This window comes from Trachymyrmex septentrionalis, unplaced genomic scaffold (assembly GCF_001594115.1).
Source record: "Trachymyrmex septentrionalis isolate Tsep2-gDNA-1 unplaced genomic scaffold, Tsep1.0 scaffold8, whole genome shotgun sequence".
Classification (NCBI taxonomy): domain Eukaryota; kingdom Metazoa; phylum Arthropoda; class Insecta; order Hymenoptera; family Formicidae; genus Trachymyrmex; species Trachymyrmex septentrionalis.
The window spans coordinates 3,058,963-3,079,360 of NW_017305987.1; the positions used below are offsets into that span (position 1 = coordinate 3,058,963).

Here is a 20,398-nt window from a genome sequence, read left to right on the forward strand (position 1 = left end):
TGAGTAGGGGTGTCTCAATTCTTAAACATACGGTCTCTGTTTCTGTACTAAACTATACTAGAACTCCCTTTCAATAAATATCAAACATACACTTATCTCACTTTAAGTTCCAAAAGTGTATACACTAGTTCAGCCATAAAAAAACAGACCTAAAGACACTCTGATGCAAAGATTGTACCGTTTCTTTGTCAGGGATTCATTGATTGGCTAATGTTGTTTCATTACCATAAGTAGAAAAGAATCAGAAGGACCAGTATTCGCTTACCTTCCTTTTCTTCATCGAGCCGCAATTTTCTATAGTTTAGTATAGGGAAGGCCCGCTGCAGAGTATAGTAGAGTTTCCTGATGTCGGAAAAAAGGTGCGACACGCAAAGCAGGAAATGACGGATTATTAAATTAGAGTCACTATGACGACCGATGGTCAAGGAAATGGATGACCGCTGACAGTCGACGTCCGACGTGCTGACACATTAAGCGGTCAATCGGCGCAGCGGTTCCGGTTCGTGATCGCGAAACGAAATGTGATGCGTGATGGTCATCGAGGTTCATTAAACACGATCTTATCCCGGGCGATCTGATCACCCTGCGCCGATTGGATTACGCATATATTTGCGTGGCCGCGATCACGTGCCGACTAGATAAAAAATCTTCGGGACACAGCTCGATGCGCGAATCGGCTTCATTCGTCGTTCGATTAGCCAGTCGCGAACGTCAGTGCCAGTGTGGCTTGTTAAAAAACGTAATTACGAGGATATCGGGTTCTACACTTGCAAATAATCGTGCACGAAAAGAACGATTTTGCTGAGATATCTAAAAGTTTAGATACAAAGAAAATAAATTTTGTTTGGAATTAATTTAATTGTAATTAACTTCAAATAATTATATAGGATAGCTCAAATTAATTGCTAGAATATTCAAACTTTTTACGGAATATTGTCATCAACGTTTAAGTGTTCTATATAATCATTTTGATAATTCAAAATTATTTTTAGATCTACATTCAACTAAATTTTTTAACATGTCAGCAAATCCGTTCTTTCTGTGAGAGATCGAATTTGTAAATAAATGTCACTATCGACGGAGTTAGTGAGGATATGTTGCGTTATTGAGTGTTTTTTTTCTTGTAATGAGATTACTTTGCGAGATTACTTACTATATTTATCTTTAAATGAAAGAAATTAATTTCATTTTTCTTCCTTTTTAATTAGACGCTGTATGTAAAAGTCAGTGATATCGAATACCTTCGCGAACAGCGGAACATTGGAAAAAGTTTTAGTATTAATTAATGTGAAATAAAATAATTTAAATAAAATTTAAATTAAATAATTGATAAATTTATATAACAGTTAATTTAACAAATGAATGTATCGGTAAATCATTTTTAATCGCATAATATTAAATTAAATATTTAATATTTAAATATTTTTTCTTAATTAAAATAAGAAATGTTTAAAAACAAAATTGAAAGAAGAAAATTTGAAATTGTACGACTAATTAAATTTATCGGTTGCTACTGGATTTTATAGACCTACGCAAGGTGCGCGTGAGATTTCGAACGAATGAAAATTTCATCGTTTGTTCAACGTACATATTCACTAAGTGCATATTTAAGTGACATTACTAGATAAACGAAGATAGATGAGTGCTGTATGACTTCCCAGCTGTAAAGGCGCTTATAGAATCACTCGCTTTTCGCGATTCATAAGAAAAGATTTGATGTTTGATGTATTAACACATCGCAAATTTTATGTAGCTCGTACCGTTTGTACGTTTGTGTTTTGAGCTGCTGTCTTTGGTAAATCCTATTTGACCAGAATTGTCAAAAAAGCTGAACAAAACTCGGATAAAATTAATGATAAAGGAAGAACGAAACTGTATTATCTTCATCTGCAACTTTCTCATTACAAATGTTTCTCAAATGACTACAAATAACTATACGAAAGCTATAATGTTAAAATTTATATTTTTCATCGTTAAATCATTATTTATCTTTTTTTATACATACATAAGAACGTTTTGCTGAAGTATCTAAAATTTTAGTTGAAAAATTTAACTGATCTAAAAATAATTTGTTGGACCATCAAAATTATGAAGACGCTCAAACTGATTGTTAAAATGTTAAAACTTTTTACAGCACTATTCATCATGCTTGAGAATTCTCCATAAAGTAAACAAAATTATTTTCAGATTTTCATCTATCTCAATTTTTATAGAGATATTTTTTTTTTATAAGAGACTTTATCAAAAACATTCTTTCTGTGTAGAATTGTGAGATCTCGTATATAAGTTTTGATACAAGTTATATTCTTCGTCAATTATATCTCGCAATAACATTATTACTTATTTGTTGCGTTGCGTAACATGGCGAGGTATTTTTACGTTATCGAAATTTTACGCTATCTTTAGTTTTCGAAGAGACTGCGTCAGACTGCGGATTTATCGTCGAAACTCGTTGTTGACAAATCGAAATCGTGTAGAATTTATTATCGGCAAGTCGGGATTGCGTGCTTCGGGATTCGTCGGTGCGCGAATCTCGAGACACGCGCTTCAGGTGCTCCTGTTTGCGGGAATTACCGCGAAACTCGATTTCTTCCACATGTCAATCCGTCTTACTTGCAGACGGAATTTTCAACGCGGTAAAATCTGCACGCGCCCCACGTCGATTGGAAAACGTCAGGAATTGCTGGGCGATGTTTTATCTGGACGGAAGAGACGGCACCGCCGCCAAGTACGACTCGTCGTCACCCAACGGCGAGGAGAATTTCGGCTGGTGGTTGAACAATCGGGAGATCACAGAACGATCGTCTAAATCGCGTCATGTCAGAGATCATCGATCGTTCGGATCGTCCATGTCGATCCTTTCTTGCATGGACTCGGATGATTCGGATAGTTGCAGCTTCGCGCGGGATGTATCGCGACAAGAACAGGAAAGCGAAATCAGTGAGAACATCGAACTAATCTCATTCACTCAGAATGATCACGATATTGATCTGATCGAGAGAGATGCTAGGGAAACGGTGAGTGTGAGATTATATTGATTAATATACATACGAAAAGAACGATTTTGCTGAAGAATCTGAAATTTTGTTGAGAGGGAGGGGGGGCATATATCGGAAAATGATATTGTTGGATGATCAAAATAATAATTGTATTGGAATCTAAAAAATGTGATAAGCAATGCTGCAAAAAATTTTGATATTTTAGCAATTGGTTTGAGTTTTTAAAATTATTGTGATATAGTCTAACAAAATTTCAAATCTTTCAGCAAAATCATTCTTTCCACGTGCAGAATGTTCCGAGACTTAAGTTTCTAGATTGCAGTCTTTCAAGAAATCCTTTGATGAATTTAAAGTCAGATTTGATTTAGGAAAAGTTTTACGGTAAGTTACACACGCAATCTATTTAATACTTTAATTGCCATATATATAACTGGAACACACCTACGTGAATCCAAGGCGTCTCTATATCACACAATTCAAATACATACATATTTTTTACTTACTGCATTTGTACAAGAATCGAGAATACTTTGCATTAATTGTATATAGTACATTGTGAATTCTGCAAAATTCTAAATTTTTATTTAAAAAGTATATTTTACTGGAAATGTTTATTAAGTTTATTTAATTTTGTAGCTAGCAGGGAATTATAAATAATATTAATTATGTTTAATATGAAAAAAGACAGGCGGCAATAAATATAATATATTAAATAAATAATAAATGTATTGAATAAATATGTTTATTTACATTGATATACGCGACGCTGAAACGATATTTGTTATTTTGACGTGTGTACTTTTATGAACATTATAGCCGAATATCCGTAAATATTTTAAAGAACATTAAGTTTTATATATTTATATTACATACTAATTTTTATTTATTTGTTGAATTAGGTATAAAATAAAAAATTAGTATAAAATAATATAATGTGGCGTTAAGAGACCGATTATAAAAATTTGTGCAACAGTCAAAGTATTAATACCTGCAATTTGTCTGGGCAATTGAACTTTAAATGATCCTAATATTATAATTGTACGAGGATAAGCTTCCTACTTTTTCTCGTTGTGTAGATTTTGTTTTGTATATAATCTCGTGAAACAATGTAATTTCATAAATATTTGAATTTAATAAATAATTTAGTTTTATAAGAAGCAACAAGCGTGAGAACGCTTTTTAAAGTAATTGCTTAGATTGGTTGAAATGTTACTTGTGCGAGGACATACCGCTGCCGCTATTCACGTACTTACAAAATTGATCTATCAATGTTGCTAAATTAATTAACACCGGATGTGTAGCGTACTCTTTAATTTTGCACTCGTCGAGTTTCCCGTTCATGTTTCCTTTCGACGGAAATTTAGTTTATTTACAGCGCGCTCACAATCTCCGTACGCGAACATAGTTGCATTTTACGTGCGGTACATTTCTAGAACTTCTACCTAACGAAACGTGGATTTTTATCTCCATTTGCGCATTTTTTCTCCTTGTTCTGCTTCTCCTCTTTGCCCCGCCGACGTATTATACGAATTGTATCCAATCCGATTATCAAGCCGCAAGAGACTGCTCAGTTAATTAGATAACTGAGCAAATAAATGTAAAGAAGCCGATCCGCACGTGATCGATATCACTTGCCCATGCAAGAATACATGTATCTTATATAAGCACTCGTCATTTAATCGTAATTGTTTTACTGCACATTAATTTATGAATTTATATTAATTTTCGTAATTCTTAGCACAGACTTGTATCGTTTCTCTTTATTGACACAGCTAAAAATGGATACAACTAAAAAAATAAACTTTGAATAATTATAAAAAGTTATGTAAAGATTACTTTCTATCAAAAGTAAACTAAATTTGCTTGCACAGTCCGTTCGCCAAATAATACTTGTGTTATTCTTAAAATATTTTCAAAGATCTTCTACAAGAATGACACATTTTGTTGTGTCGTTTTTGTAAATAAAAAGGAGAGTCTTCTACAGAGAACATTTAGAATTAAAATGGTTTTTGATTGAAGTTTAAAAAAGAAATTTCAGTTCGAATTTAGTTATTTTAGCTAATCAAATATAATCTGTTGATTAATTAAATTAATTTGTCTTTATTTCTTTTAATGAAGAATATATGCATTTAAGTCAAATATATTTATATTTGACTGAAATACATGCATTCTCTAATGAAAAAAATAAAGACAAATTAAATTAATTTAGTCAAACGATAAATTTTTTTCTCAATATAGAATTTAATCTTTCTCGGTTTCGCTAAATATTAAAAACGTACCTATTTTAAGTTCCTTTCACTTTTAAGTTCTAAATATATCTATATTATGTATAATTAAATTATACAACAGAGCTTATGTATACAAGTCTCTTTAATAATTCGAGTTTTTTTCAATTTTTCATTTGCATTTATCAATCTCGAAAATTGCTCGATATGACGTCACGAAGACTTAACGACATAATTCGATTCCATCGAAACCTGAACGATAGACATGCGATTAATAAATAATTCCTATCGACATGCAGAGCAGCCCACCCGCAATTGTAATCAGCAGCGAGCGCAACGTCAAGAAAGAATGCATTACTCCCATCTGCTACACCCCGGAAAGATTGATCAGAACTCAGGAATACCGGATACTCATACCATCCCCTCGCTGCTTCACCTTCTCCCAGACGAGATTCACGGCAGAGAACGAGAGCAGAGAATGGAAGTCCCGCCGTTGCCGAAAACAGTTGAGCCGTCTCATTGATTCCAAGCAAATCGGTACGTAATCTAAGGTCTTCCTCTCGGCTCCATCCTTCCCTTTTCGTTCGATCCGAAGTCCGAGGAAGGAAATGCCATTTTCCTCGAACCGGCTCCGAGCAAAGCCACCTCGTGGAACTCATCGGCCACGGCGGCACCTGACCTAATAAAGTTTCGCGGTTTACCAATGCGCGGAATCGAGTTGCTTGACGTATCAGATTTACTTCGTTTCCTTCGTCCCCGGGATCGTGGCTGGGTGCTACCACCATAAAGATGCCGAGTGGCGTGAGACTGCGAAACTGCCACGAGCATTGTTGCGGGCACACCAACAGACGAAGTTCGATCCGGGTTCGATTGAATCTGTGTCGGAGAGGCTAAAGAAAGTTAATGAAAGCAGCTCTGAGCTTTGAACGATCATCCCCAACTCGAGCTCAATCGGCATTCTCTCCACTAAATGCGTGACTGTTGTAAAATTATACGGATATAAATTCTCGATATCTATAATTGTGATAAAATAACGCTATTATTTTATCCGCGTTTTAATTGAACACTTAAGAGCTTATCAACAATTTTTTAATTAACTCGCCATCAATTTTATTAAGATTTTATAAGAAAAGAAGAGATAATCATACACTCATAATGCTTTGCCTAATTAATAAGCATCTCTCATATCTCAGAATTTTTTTTAATTAAAAACTGATTTTCTAGTTCTTGTCTACTTCTTTTTTATGTTAATATACTGTTCGTCAAAATTATTCCTCAAAACGAGAAAAGAACATAATATTCATGGCAATAATTTAAAAAGCTTAGAAACGTGTAAATTTTAATCAGCTTCCTTGTGCTGCTTGCTTTTTAATAGCTTGACGAGACTTCTAAATTTACAAAAATCAATATTTTATCCCATATTTTTATTTCCTTTTCAAAATTGATCAGAGCCTGGAAAATACGAGAGAGAGATTAGTAGATCACATACAAAATCACGCAGGTACAACACAGCTGGCGACACTTCTGAACTTACCCAGCACGAATGTGAGGACATGCACGATTTCCTCGCCCATTTCCGAGCGCCGACAATGGGCCACCGATGATTTTAACGCATCGATGAAATCGAACAATGATTCTTCGATCGACGCAGACTGCGGTGTGCGAAGTATGAAGACCGGTGACAGCAGCAGATCGAGCTACGACAGACTGAACTCCACCTGGGACGATTGCAAGGGTTCGGCCACCAGGCCGCCCTCCCTGGAGGACACTTCCGGTATACAGAGTTACGATTGGAGCTTGGAGACCCAGAGCGACGCGCAAAACACGCCGATGTGCCTCAGCGACGAGCTGGCGATTGCGTCGAAAGAGCGCATCGCGAATTTCGCAAACGTATGTTCTTTCGCGTCCCTTACAGAAATCCAATTTCATCCTGGCCGATTTAACATGGAAAATTATTTATTTTGAGCATAGGAAGCACTCGATAACAGTGTAATTTAGTAACAGGAAATTTAGCGCTAGACAGCAGTGCTTTTAATACTCAAAATAAATAATTAATCACTACGAATATTAAATTTCTGTGAGGGATAACGAAAGAGATCCTACATAAAGATAATTATTTAATGAAATTGTGCGATTTGTCTATAGGCTGAAATATAGAATGAATTATTTTGCAGGATCGAAGTACCGCTATCAATGAAGTAGTATCCATCCTCGAAGGTCTTCGGAGCGATCCCACGAAAGCAACTGTTCTCTTGGAGGAGGAGGATCGATTTTGCAATAGCACCTCCTCTCATGACCAATTAACCAGACTAGCTCTGACCATCGAGACAGACGTGGAAGCGCCAGCGGTTCCCGACGATCCGAATAATTGGATACGCCATCTCCGCGATAGAATAGAACGGTTGCAACTCGCCAATAAAGAGATCCACGGGGACATACGTGGTTTACGTACAAAGTTTCAGGTAGATGTCTCACCTTAACTACGTATTATCAAATTCTCAAGGAAATTAATTACAGGGAAATTATTACTGCGAAAAAATCCAAAAACTGTACAGATAGTTTATAGAAATTCTGCCTCAGAATTCATGATCTTAAAATATAACAAGAAAGTTCTCGAAAAATTAAGTAAAAAAGTTATTTGTAAATTTTATTTTAAGCTTTTTGAGATAATTAGGGTTTAAATATGACATATAGCCAATTACGGATTACATTTAGACGATCACTTGACTGAAATGCGCACTAAAGTGAGAACTTTCTTGCTATAGTATTTAAAATCGTAAATTTTGGGTCATCCGATATATCATACTGGTTGTCTTTCATTATTTGGCATTAACTGTATTTACATTAAACGATTGATAAACTTTTCAATTAATCCGAAATAAAATCTTCGTCAATAAGCATTTTTGGAGATCATAAATATGTTGCAACTTCTCAATTTTCGATATTAAACATCGTAATTAAATAACGAATTGAAATCTGCTAAAACGTAACCAACGAAAGGAAAAGACTCACTTGCGTCTTAACATTTCATTTTCATTAAAACCGTTACTATATAATATTCATGCATCTTATGAATTTTACAGTGTGACGAAAAGAAGGCGATCAATTTGTCAAGTGATACAACGAAATTACTAGAAGACGTTCACGACTTGAGATATTTCGATGACCTGGTGAAGCTCTTAGAAGGGGAACTCGAGAGAATCTCCAAAAGAAATTGGCCATTTATTCTGGGACACAGCAAGCCTCATGAAGAGATGAATCTAATCATTTGATTATGATCTCAAAGGTCGTCGTGGATCTTAAAGTTCATGATTATGATCTTAAAGGCAGTTGCGAATGATCGTGCAGGATAAAAGGATTTTCTTCAGGAGGAGAATGTCTCCTCCTCGATAAAGGAAAATTCATAAAGGAAAAGTACCTTTTCTCTCTCTTGGCTCAATGACTTAATATTTTTAAAAATTACTAATTCGGAATTATTAAAACGATACGTAGTATGAGATACTTTTTGAAGATTACCACCTCGCGTGAGTACTCTCCAAAAGTAATCGCAATTATAGTTAGCACAAAAAATTGGACTATAAATTTTGCGACTATAAATTTTTGGACTATAAATGTTTTAAATCTTAGTGATCGAAATGATCTCATTTTTTAATAAGAAAATCGACTATAATATTTTATTGAAATGAATCTCATACAAATTATTATTAATACAAAACTTACAGCTTGTGATATATTCCGAATGGATCTTATTTCTTATATTCGCTTTTATAGAATTTTTCAATAAACGAAATCTTTTTTTAAAAAATACTTGCGTTCACATATCAATGCCCAGTGAAGTAGAGAATAGATGTATATATTTATTATTACTAAACGATTTATTATCTACAGATCGTACATATTTGAATCCGTATACATAGCACCGAGTAAAAAAATTCCTACAACACATCGTTGCTACTCATCACACTATTTTATCGCTATCTCGCCGCGTTTTAACGGCATTTTTAATGCCATTTTTAGTACCCGTCCATAATTACCACATCGCGTTAAATATCCGTACTTTTATAAGCAAAGTCTACACTTAGTGGTGTCTATTTAGTGTTCCGTTAATACTGTCAGTCTTGGTTTCAATTTTTTTCTACGTCTAGTCACGAAATTAGGTGACGTCCGTGCGCTGCATGTGCCTGACGTGCTGTCGAGAGGAATCGTGGTAGGCGATCCCCGCGCGCAACATTTCCCCGTGTCGGAACACATCGTGGGACGTAGAGAAGGACGGCAAAGTTGGCAACGACGGCAACAGGCAGCTCAGCATACTGGGACCGCCATCCGAGGAGTAGATCCCGTTAGTCGGAGGCACCATTGACGTGCTGCACGTAGCTGGGGTGGCTCCCGGCAATGTATGTCCATTTTGATCACCGGAACCCAATAGGCTCGAACTTGTACTTATCAGGTTCCCTATGAATACCGAAAAAAATCTGTTTTGTTGATATTGAGATAATGTGATCTCGAGACTACGTATCGCTCATTTGCTTACAACGATATAATTAAAAAACAAAGTTTTTCAGAAAATAAGTTTAAATATTTTTTTGAATTATTAAAATTTTATAATATTAATTTTAAAGTACTTTTGATGTAATAACTGATTGCAACAAAAATGAGCATATTATTTACAAATAATAAGCGTATATGAAATTATTAAAATTTTTAATTAATTGTAAAATTAAGCTCTTGTGTTCTAATGAAAAAGGATGATAAAAGGCAGAAAATTCCAAACTGTTATAGAATGTTCATCGATATTATTACGTTAATATTGATTTTTAAAAAAGACGAATATTTTACGAATAATAATTTGTAATTAATTAATTAGTATCCTGAGAATAAAAATGACGATTGCATGCCATCGATTCTTAACAATGAAAATTCATTCCGTTAAAATTGAATCGAAACAAAAGTTAGTATTTCATTTGTATGTCTACATGCTTTTAGAACAAATTTGATAATTTTATCATTCGGGAAAGCAAAGTTTCAACTTTAAGTATGTATTTTGAATTGCGATACGATGATTTTTAACAAAGTCATAAGTAATCAAAGTTAAAATGCTCCTTTTATTTAATTCGCGATAATTCTGTGACAAGAAATTTTTAAAATATTAAAAAGAAAAACATTTTGCAGGGAAAACTTTAAGCTTTCAGTTAGAAAATTGAAAATTTTCGATTTTTGGGAGGCATGTGACAGACTCAAAGTGAGAACAAAAATTTCTCATTTTTTCCAACTCGTAGTTTTCTATGGCAAGTATTCTGTAAAAATTACTAAACCCACAGAAAATCAATAGTATTCGACCTTTCAAAAGTAGATATTTTAAGCTTTTAAAATCTTTTTTTTTTTAATTTAAACTTTATTAATTTTTAACAAAATTATAGCTATTTGAATTTCAAAATAATGTTACGAACTTTTGTCTCAACTGAATAAAAGTAAATAATATCACGTTTTTAAATAAACATGAAACATAACTTAACATTATAAGGATTAATCGCGATGGTATAATAAATCCCGCGAATCCGGGCGCAATCGCGTTCTCGCAAAACATTGATAATTATCAGTGCTTATGATCGCGCGGTACAGAATTTATACTCACATAAAGAGGGACTTGTTGTAATTCACATGAATATGTTCGCGGTGTAACCGCTTTAGTGAAAACGATAACGCATTCGGTGCATCCGTTAATCCTCCGACAATATCGCGCGAACATCGTATAATGCACGTGAAGCGTAACATTAAAATTTTAATGCTATTGTGTAACATTTCTCCAATGGCTTACAACCAATGAGCTCATTAGCAGTAATTATTCTTCAAGCACTTCATACACGGAGAGGAAATCCTTATTCAGATAATTCTGTCGTTTACTTTCTCTGTCTCTATCTATCTATCTATCTCTATCTCTCTCTCTCTCTCTCTCTCTCTCTCTCTCTCTCTTTCTCTCTCTTTACTCAGGAAATATTTTTTTCTCTATAATTGCATTCGAGTTATTTGAATTTACTCGAATGACATGCTTATATGTATATAACAAGCGTTTATAGGCGTTCAAAAATAAAATATTTTTAGTAAGTGAAAATTGACTGAGAAATATTCAACACAAATAAGCGGAGGATATATTCAATTAAAGCAGGTGTTGATGCTTAATATTTTTTGTGAATTTTATTTGATTTTCAAATCAAACAAATTGTGCGCCGATTAATTACTCAAAAAAGCTTTAGTTTAGGATTATTTTGAAATCGATGTACACTTTGTTTGAACTGAAAATTATAAGATCCATGCAAAAATATTACAATAGTTCACAGATTTTGTATAACTTTTAGTACAAGGAAAGGAAACAAGTTTTTTAAAAACATATTTTGGAACACTGAGTTTAAATTTGTCGCTAGAAAAATTTCAGCACATCGAATTTGTAGAAATAGCATATTAATTTTTAAGATAACGTGTCTTATTTTTCAAATATAATATTTCTTTCCGAATAATTTGAGTGCGACAAATGATATACAAGGCGAATGTTTCCACCAGGATTTGGTAATAACTGAGAAACATTAGGAGTATTGGAACAAAAATAAACTAAACAACTACTGTTGAATTTTAAACAATTATACATGAAACAAAAACCATTAAAAACAAAAATTAATAATTTCAATAAAATTACATATTGAAAAAAGTGTCTTTTTGGAATGGAAAAATTGGATAACAAATTCAGACTCAAAATCTTGTAAACACTAGTGTTATTAGGCATCAATATTCGCTTTAAACAAATATAGCCTTCTTCACTTATTTGTGATTATTTATTCTTGAAATCCGGGCTAATTTGCGAATAACTTGCGGTTCACCTGGAAGACTGACGCTCGAGGCGGAACTGACGGACGAGGCAATCGACAGGGGTGTCACCATGGAAAAATCCGAGACCTCGGAGGATCTCGTGGCGAGGTGCGAGTCCAGCCTGGCAGTGGGACGAACGCACGCCAAGGATGACAGGCCGAAATCGCTGGCCCTGTCTGCCGCCGCGACCACTGCTGCCGCTGCCGCACGTCGATGCCTCGCGTGTATCCCAGACTTGTTACTGTTGCCCAAACCGAAATGCAGAAGCTCCAAGTGTCTTCTGAGATTTCTTGATTGACGCAGAATCGCGCCGCACAGCGGACACGACACTGGTTGATCGGACAGACTACGTGCTTTCGACAATCCATCCCCTAGAACGAATTCGAAACTAGACAGACTTGAAACTTATCTGATAGGAACATCTCGCATTAGACATATCTCTAACGTGTGCATATAATCCAGTCTAATATACAAAAATAGATGAAATAATCGAAGGACTTGCTGCAACAGTCGATTAATCCAAATTAAAAAAATAGAGTAAATCAGTTAATTAATTCTTAAATTAAAGTGATGGAAAAATATGTTGTGGAGCTAATCCACATTACTCCGTTTTTACAAAATGTGGATTAGCCCAGAAAGTGGATTAGCCTGTTTATTATTACTAAACTCTTTAAAATCTAAACTCTTTAAATCAGGTAGCTCGTAAATAACGTCAAAATCGTGTTTTGTGGAAAATAACACAACACACAATCACGTATTTTATTTGCGCTTTATTGAAAAAAAAAAAATTGGATAATACATCGTTATATCCGTTATTTTATTTCTTTCTCAGTTAAAGTATTAGTGGTTTTGTGTATGTTCTATTGTCAACAATCCACGTACGCAGCAGAGCTTGCCATTACAAAATAGGAATGTGCGCCGATTAATTTTCACTTTGTGGCTGTTGCAAGATTTCATTAGAAAATGGTATTCGTAAACGTAGCCCGTATCTGGAGACACGGCAGTATGTCAGCGCTAAGACAAGCGCAGCGTTCTTAGAAACGTACTATTATTAGACCATTCTATGGTAAGAGAAGGAATTAAAGGGGCAGTAAAACAAACTGCAGTGGACGAAGTTTAATTGCACTATCGCACGAAACCCCAATTATCATGTAAGCCCCAATGGTAAAAGAATAATGATAATTTTCATGATAGATTTTTTTTCATGCTTAAATCTTCAATTATAATCCTACAGTACTATCTTACATACTAAGGTGGAAGATTCTCGTATAAAACTAAACGCGCAAATATACTCCAAATTTTTGACCTAGTTAAATAACGTTTACGTCAATAATTACAAATAACCGTTCGCTTTCGTTAATATATATGTAACTATACAATGCAAAATATCTTATCTCTTCTCTCTGTCTTTACCGTCGCACCCACTCACCACGATCTTGAGTGTCGCATCACTGTAACACAATTGACAACCGAACGAAATCCGCAAAAAAATTAACTATAAAACGAACAACACGTTCATCTCTCGATACCCCCGATGAGTTCATTCCCTGTACATTTATCTGGCGATCGTCGGCGACGGGATGCTCCTTGGTGATGATATTGCGCTTTCAGGATCGTGCGACGTTGGTGAGGGTAAGGTGGGATTGCAGACTATCTGTTCGCAGTCATTACTGCCGTCGGTCCCATACGTCATCGACGATTGATCGTTGTAATTATCAATTATCTCACGCTTAATCTCCACTGTCGTCTCATCGGAATTCTGCGTCGTTATCGCATTCGGCGCCGAGTTGTTAAACCGAAATTTACACGAAGACAATAGATGCCTACGGAGATTCCTCGCTTGACGTAAGGTCGCGCCGCAAAGTGGACAAACGCCCGGGCAGTCGGAGGCGCCACGTGTCTTCGACTGATTCATACCCAATGCTGCCTGAGTAGCCGCCAAGCCTGATAACGCCATACCAGATGAAAAACCCATGTTGAGGGAGCTGTGGAACTGCGGTATGTGCAATTGCAATGGCATCATCGTATGCAAGTGCGACTCTTCGTTCGCAACCTGATCCTGATGCGCCGCCTGATGATTGTCCGCGACGGACGATTCTTGAAGTCGTGGTGAATGACTGCCACCCTGATGGTTGTTCGCGTAGTTTCCGACTAGGCAGTTACTCGCTGTTAACAGACACAAACACAATGTTACCATACAGGGCTGAACTGACGTTATTTTGGGTTAGTTTGAATTTATTTCCCCTCTCACGCGCTCTCTCTCTCTCTCTCTCTCTCTCTCTCTCTCTCTCTCTCTCTCTCTTTCGCTCTCGCTCTCGCTCTCGCTCTCTCGCTCTCGCTCTCGCTCTCGCTCTCACGGTTCAGACGAATCGGAGGACGACCAATCAGAGATGCAGTTCAACCCGATCGATGGTTGTGCTTGTGTCCGTTTTAATTGAAACGAAAAAAAGGCCTACATAGATATACGAAATCTCCCGCAGGTGGTATAATTTTTTATATAATTTTTAGACGGCTGCTATGCTAAACGTAATACACCGGACACAAAACACAAGTGGAATTGCCATTTCATTATAATTCTGTCTTGCATGCTTAATTAAAAGCTTGTAGTTATCGGAATTAATTAAAAAATTATAATAAGCATAAAAATCTCTAAGTAACAAAATAAAGAAAATCCATGTGACAAATCACATTACATAAAAAAACAAATAAGTGTCTTCGTCATTAATATTTTACTACAAAACATATCAAAATAATTATATACAAAATCTGTTACATAGCTAATCTTGTGTGTTTCTCATTAAAAAAATAAACTATTTAGTTTAGCAGGAGAAATAAAATCTTTACAACATTCTTTACATTACCTGCATCATCGGTTTGATCTATGGCGTCATCCTTGTTTTCGTAAGGCATTGTTCTGTTGTTGTCGTCCAAAGGCCTGCTTTCGCTGTCAGCGGTATTTCTACACTGCCACTTTCCAGAGGATGACGATGACTTCCTCCTCTTTTTTCTTCGTTTCAATGGATGCGAGTTGACTGTTGTCCTCGACACTCCATCGTTCGTCACTGTTGGTATCGCAGACTCAGGAACTTTTTCTCCACTCTAAATGTAATATCATGTACACACGTATTACATTTAAATTAATCTACTTTAATCATGTAAGTATAATTAAAACAAGATGCATCAGAAATATACCTCCGTTAGTATATTAGTTGACGACGTCAATCCCTGAATGCTCAGACAATGGGCAGCCTGAAGCAAGGAAGGCAACTGTGCCGGCTCGACGCTCACTTCTCCTCGGTATACGAATTCCAGCAGAGACTCCAAGTCATCTGCTCCGATTCCTGCTAGCATAACCACTGGATGCTGGCATGGCGTGCTCTGTAAACAATGCACTTTGTTGTAAGTTTCTACAACGTTTTCATGTTACACGCTAAAATAATACTTAATAATAAATTCAATCGCTCACACTACACTGAATAAGTTAAAAGCTGCTGTGCATAAAATAAATGCAGTGGCATAATATAATCAACTTTGACAATAAAATAATACATACATATTCTGTTAAATAATGTGACAATATCATTATTAAATAGTTAATCGTTTAAAATATTAATATAGCTTTACGTTTGACTTTGCTAATTTTACAACTTTTAGTATGGACTTTAAAGATTAAAAATTGAACCACACTTTTTCAAGACTGGCTCAATTTTCACTCTTTATAGTGAAATTCCACTCCAAAGAATTGAGAGAGTGTACTTAAGATAATCTTAAATGTAATAATTTTATCTTGTAGTTAAGACAAAATAATTTTATCTTGTAGTTAAGTCTTAAATAAGAATTGACTATGAATATCTTAAAGTCTTATCGAAAAGATGACACAACCTTTAACAAATCCAACAGGAACGGACTGGCTGCACAGAGAACAATTTTGTGTGCAGGAAAGCTGCGTCCGCCGGCAGCTAAAGTAACATCCACCAAATCGCCATCTCCCCTCAACAGCTGCACTGCAGAGGCCAGAGAAGAACTGAACTCTCCCCAGGACAGACTGTAGAGTTGGCCACTGCTACCCATTTCGTTAAGAGCTTAACTGCAAGACAATAAGACACATAAATCCAAGCACTACATTTCTCATTAAGCAAATCTACAAAATCAGAATATATAAAAAGTAAATTAATTCAATGGCTGTAAATTAATCCAACAAAGAAACATGCAGAACCATTTTGAAAAAAAAACATATGTTTACTGATGATGCTTCCCAGTAAGAGACACATAGCATTTTTGATTGCACTAAGTTTGAACTAACCTGAATTGAATTAATGATATTACATGTTCTACTATTAATTGACATTACATACCATACAACATACATAACATACATTATCAGTTCAACTCAGATCAATTGTTTTTTTATAATTGTACTAAATCTTTTTTTTCACTTTCGCCTGCAATTTGAACGCAAGTGCTGTAAGCTTCATTCTGTCCTTATCGCTTGTTATATGTGAAAAAAAAATAGAATAAAGCTTACAGCATGTGAACATTCAAACCAAACACAGCCCAAAGTTCAAATATCAAACATATATCCAATTCTCTAAGTTCCAAAAATATATACCAGTTCAGGTATAGAAAATAGACCTGTGTAATACTTTGAATCATAACGCTCTCCTTTTAGGAGATACAGTCGACACAAGTGTTGTTTTATTTTTCTTATTCATTTAATGTCAAAGACTAAAACGACGTTTGTTTGTGTCAAATTATGCTCTGAATATCGGATCATTACAAAAAAAAGAAGCAAATCATTATATCACTATTGTTTACATTACGCCACAATGTTAAATAAAGATGAAATGATTCACAGTGTTACACTAGGTCTGCTTTCTGTGACTAAACTAGTGTAATTTTGGAACTTGTGAAATAGGGAAAGATTTGATATTTGAAGAAAGCAAGAAAGAAAATTCTAGTACAGAAATAAAAAAACAGTGTCAGCTGTTTCTTACTGGGAAGCACCTTGGATCGTTTAGGATTATTCTACGGACTATTCTATAACAAAATTAAAGCAGTTGACGACAGATACATAGTAGACGAAAAAATCGTGGTTGGCAAAGTCCTACCATGAAAAAACAACCCAGAAAACCGGCTTTAGATATCACTCCCGATATCTCGAAGATCAGACGTAAAGAACGCGTGTAGCTAACAATCCTGACGCTGACTAACGGTAACGACGCGCACGATCTTTCTCTTTTGCTCTCTTTTTCTCTCTTTCTCTCTCTCTCTCTCTCTCTCTCTTTCTCTCTCTCTCTCTCCCCTTTCTCTCCTTTCTTTCTCTTTCTCCATCCCCGTTTCCTAATTAGTGCCCCCACCCGATTAAGCGTCGCGGCGTCGTGCCGTAAGTTAACCTAACAAAAATGGGACTTCATTACCTGCGTGACGACGGAGATCTCTTCTCACGACGTCGTCAGCGATGAGGATGAAGGGGTCGACGTGGCGAGTCGCGCCTGTTTGTTTCCCGAAGCCGGGTGATCGCGCGCCACCGCAACCAGATCTGGAGAAAGTCGTGTCCGCGCGGTGGTCACCTGGGCATGAAGTCACGACGACGCGGACGTCCTCAGAACACGCGTATCGCACGCATCGCACGCATCGCACGTATCGCACGTATCGCACGAAACTGCGTGATACACACTTCTGCGGCAAACCTCTGACGATGATCGGTCGTCGATGTCGTGGTCCGTTTGGCGAGTTTCAGCGCGGGCACGCGGCACTCTCTCGCAGGCGAAATTCAAACCCTATCGTAGGGACAATCACATACGCGACAAGCGTGTGTGCATTTATGTAGTGCATAATACAATACGTCACGCGTCACAGCGCGTTGCGCGATGCAACTCGTGCAGCGTCGCGGTGTCGCCGTCATGCGGTCAACGAGCGAAGTGCGAGTGCGGCCGGAAGTCTGTAAAAAGGCGCGAATCAAAATTCAAATTTAATTTAAAGTTTAAGAAAATAATTAATTTAATAGTAAATAGGCTCACGCGATGATAAATCATAAGTACAAAAATAATATAAGCCTTTTGGAGTCAATTCAAGATCTTATTGAGTGATATTAATATATCGATGTTAATATATTTGAGCGATGTTTTAATAAATTGTATTAAGACGCGAATTAGACACGTGATACATTAATATCACTCAATAAGATCTCGAGTTGGCTGCAAAAGGTTTATGTTATTTCTTTATTTTTAATTCAAAGTCACTCAGAGAGGGATGATTTCAAACTTAACTTATCAAATAATATCTTAAACGGCATTTACAATTGGGGCTTTTTATTTGGTAACGCAAGGTTGTTCTATCTTTGTTACTTCCTGAATGTCAAGGAAGATAGAATGATATTTGTATCGATTTGCGTTTAGCTGGCGATTCAGTAAATAGAAAGTATTCAACAAGATTTTAAAGCATAAAAAATTGATCAGTCAGTGAATTACTTACCCAGCAAACGAGAATGAATTGAAATGGATTGAAAATTTTCAATCCATCTAAATTCGTATTTTAAATCCATAAAAATGGATTGGATTCCATATAAAACATTTATATATGTATAAAAGTTTAAATAAATTAAAGTATTAATTACATAAACTTCAATAGTTATTATTTTAAAACTTATACAAAAATATACGCCAGCTGTATAATGAAGGAAACATTAATATGAAATATAAATAAAATCGATTATTTTATTAATTAAAAATAATCATTTATATATGTAACATTTATTGTACATATTTATGTAGTTCTTTTTATGTTTCTTTTAACTGTTAAATGAAATAGAATTTATGATATATTTTTACGGCACAACTTTTTTTTAACTCAGTTGAATTAAAATAAAAAATTTCTTACTCATAATTCTGAATAAAGTAGCTTTCATGATGCATTTTTAAATAAAACAATAGATTTTCTACTCACAATTTTGAATTGAATAGCATCCATGGTACATTTTAAAAGAAAAACTTTTTTTATATTTAATTAGATTAAAAAACTGCATTTCCTCAGAATTGTGAATTGAGCAGTATTCACGATGCACATAAAATACTATAATATTATATTTAGATTGAAAAGCATAGAAATATAATACTCCATGCTATTCCTATAAATGAATAAAAATGCATTCAGGATTGAAATGCATTCATTTTAACATTCGTGAATCAATATTTCTGAAAATCTGAATCCATTTCAATTCATTTCAATTCATTCTCGTTTGCTGGGATTATAAAAAAGACTGCTATACTCTCAATTCTTTGAAGTGGAATCTCACTCTAAAGAATGAAAATTAAGCCAATCTTAAAAAATAGTGATTCAATTTTTTTATCTTTAAGAATGATATTTCAGAATGACAATTCAATCTAAAAGTTTAGAAAATTAAATATTTAAATGCAGTGGAATAACATAATCAACTTTGCTAATGAAATAATTCGAATAATATATATTATTCTATTCTATTAAATAACGTGACAATATCATTATTAAGAATATTTAATCGATTAAAACATTTATATATTTATATATTTCTATTTTACTTTTGTTTTGCACATATAATAACTTTTAATATTATTAATCTAATGTAATACATTAATGCCCATTTCTATCAAAGTAGATTAACTTTAATCTCGGTTCAACTTACTCTTTGTCTTTTTCTTAATCTTTAGAATTAGAAAAAGGCGAAGAGTAAGTTGAACCGAGATTAAAGTTAATCTACATTGGTAGAAATGGACATTAGTGTCTGAATTCGCTATCAGTTACATCTTTATCATTTTTAAAGCGTCGTCTCACACGGATATAGGCGAACAGAGCAAGTCCGATTACAAATCTATTTAATCTTTAAAATAAAGCTTTTCTTCGCGACACATCCCTATTTTTTGCTCCTGAAATACGAGCATGTCCCAGTACATCCATTCTCAGACTCTTTCCTGGTCGGAACATTCTCTCGTGTTCTGTTCCTCGAATCCTCGGAGGAAGAGGACGGAAAAAAAACATAAATACGTAAAATACGTGGCGCGTGAAAGCGATCGCTGACGGCTGAGGCTGAAACAACGTAATCGCGCCATCGCGCTGTTGGTCAGGTGGCTGGTGCGCGTGGCAATTGCACGAGCGCGCATGCGCTACCACGTACTACCGTTGTGACTCCGCGATTGACAACATCAGACAACACTTCGCCAACGGGTACCAACGGGACTGATTGACGCTCATTATTGTACCTTAGCCCCCCGATCGTGCTGTCCTCCAACCAATTGCAGTGCCTTTCGAACAGCGTATCGTCTCTCTCACTCTTCCATTCTC

General features: G+C 35.4%; 2 protein-coding genes across 4 annotated transcripts in view; one reads left to right on the plus strand and one right to left on the minus strand.

The window, feature by feature from the left end:
• LOC108754420 overlaps window positions 1–8,678 on the plus strand; it is a 67,244-nt gene extending 58,566 nt beyond the window's left edge. For 2 of the 3 annotated variants that reach the window (XM_018496679.1, XM_018496677.1), the window contains exons 2-6: window positions 2,620–3,017; window positions 5,524–5,761; window positions 6,726–7,114; window positions 7,399–7,686; window positions 8,308–8,678. In XM_018496679.1, coding sequence (XP_018352181.1) covers window positions 2,691–3,017; window positions 5,524–5,761; window positions 6,726–7,114; window positions 7,399–7,686; window positions 8,308–8,496 — 1,431 coding nt within the window. In that variant the 5' untranslated portion in view covers window positions 2,620–2,690 and the 3' untranslated portion in view covers window positions 8,497–8,678. Of the gene's footprint in view, window positions 1–647; window positions 740–2,619; window positions 3,018–5,523; window positions 5,762–6,725; window positions 7,115–7,398; window positions 7,687–8,307 lie in introns of those variants that run through there. The other variant, XM_018496678.1, reaches the window with a different exon arrangement.
• Window positions 8,679–9,119: 441 nt separating this feature from the next.
• LOC108754594 (transcription factor GAGA-like) lies at window positions 9,120–18,021 on the minus strand. The gene is made up of 7 exons (XM_018497040.1): window positions 17,500–18,021; window positions 15,965–16,169; window positions 15,275–15,460; window positions 14,944–15,181; window positions 13,660–14,248; window positions 12,094–12,479; window positions 9,120–9,676 (listed from the first exon to the last, which is right to left on the minus strand). The coding sequence occupies exons 2-7, from the start codon at window positions 16,151–16,153 to the stop codon at window positions 9,378–9,380; spliced, it is 1,887 nt and encodes a 628-aa protein (XP_018352542.1). The 5' UTR covers window positions 16,154–16,169; window positions 17,500–18,021; the 3' UTR covers window positions 9,120–9,377.
• Between the last annotated feature and the right edge of the window lie 2,377 nt (window positions 18,022–20,398).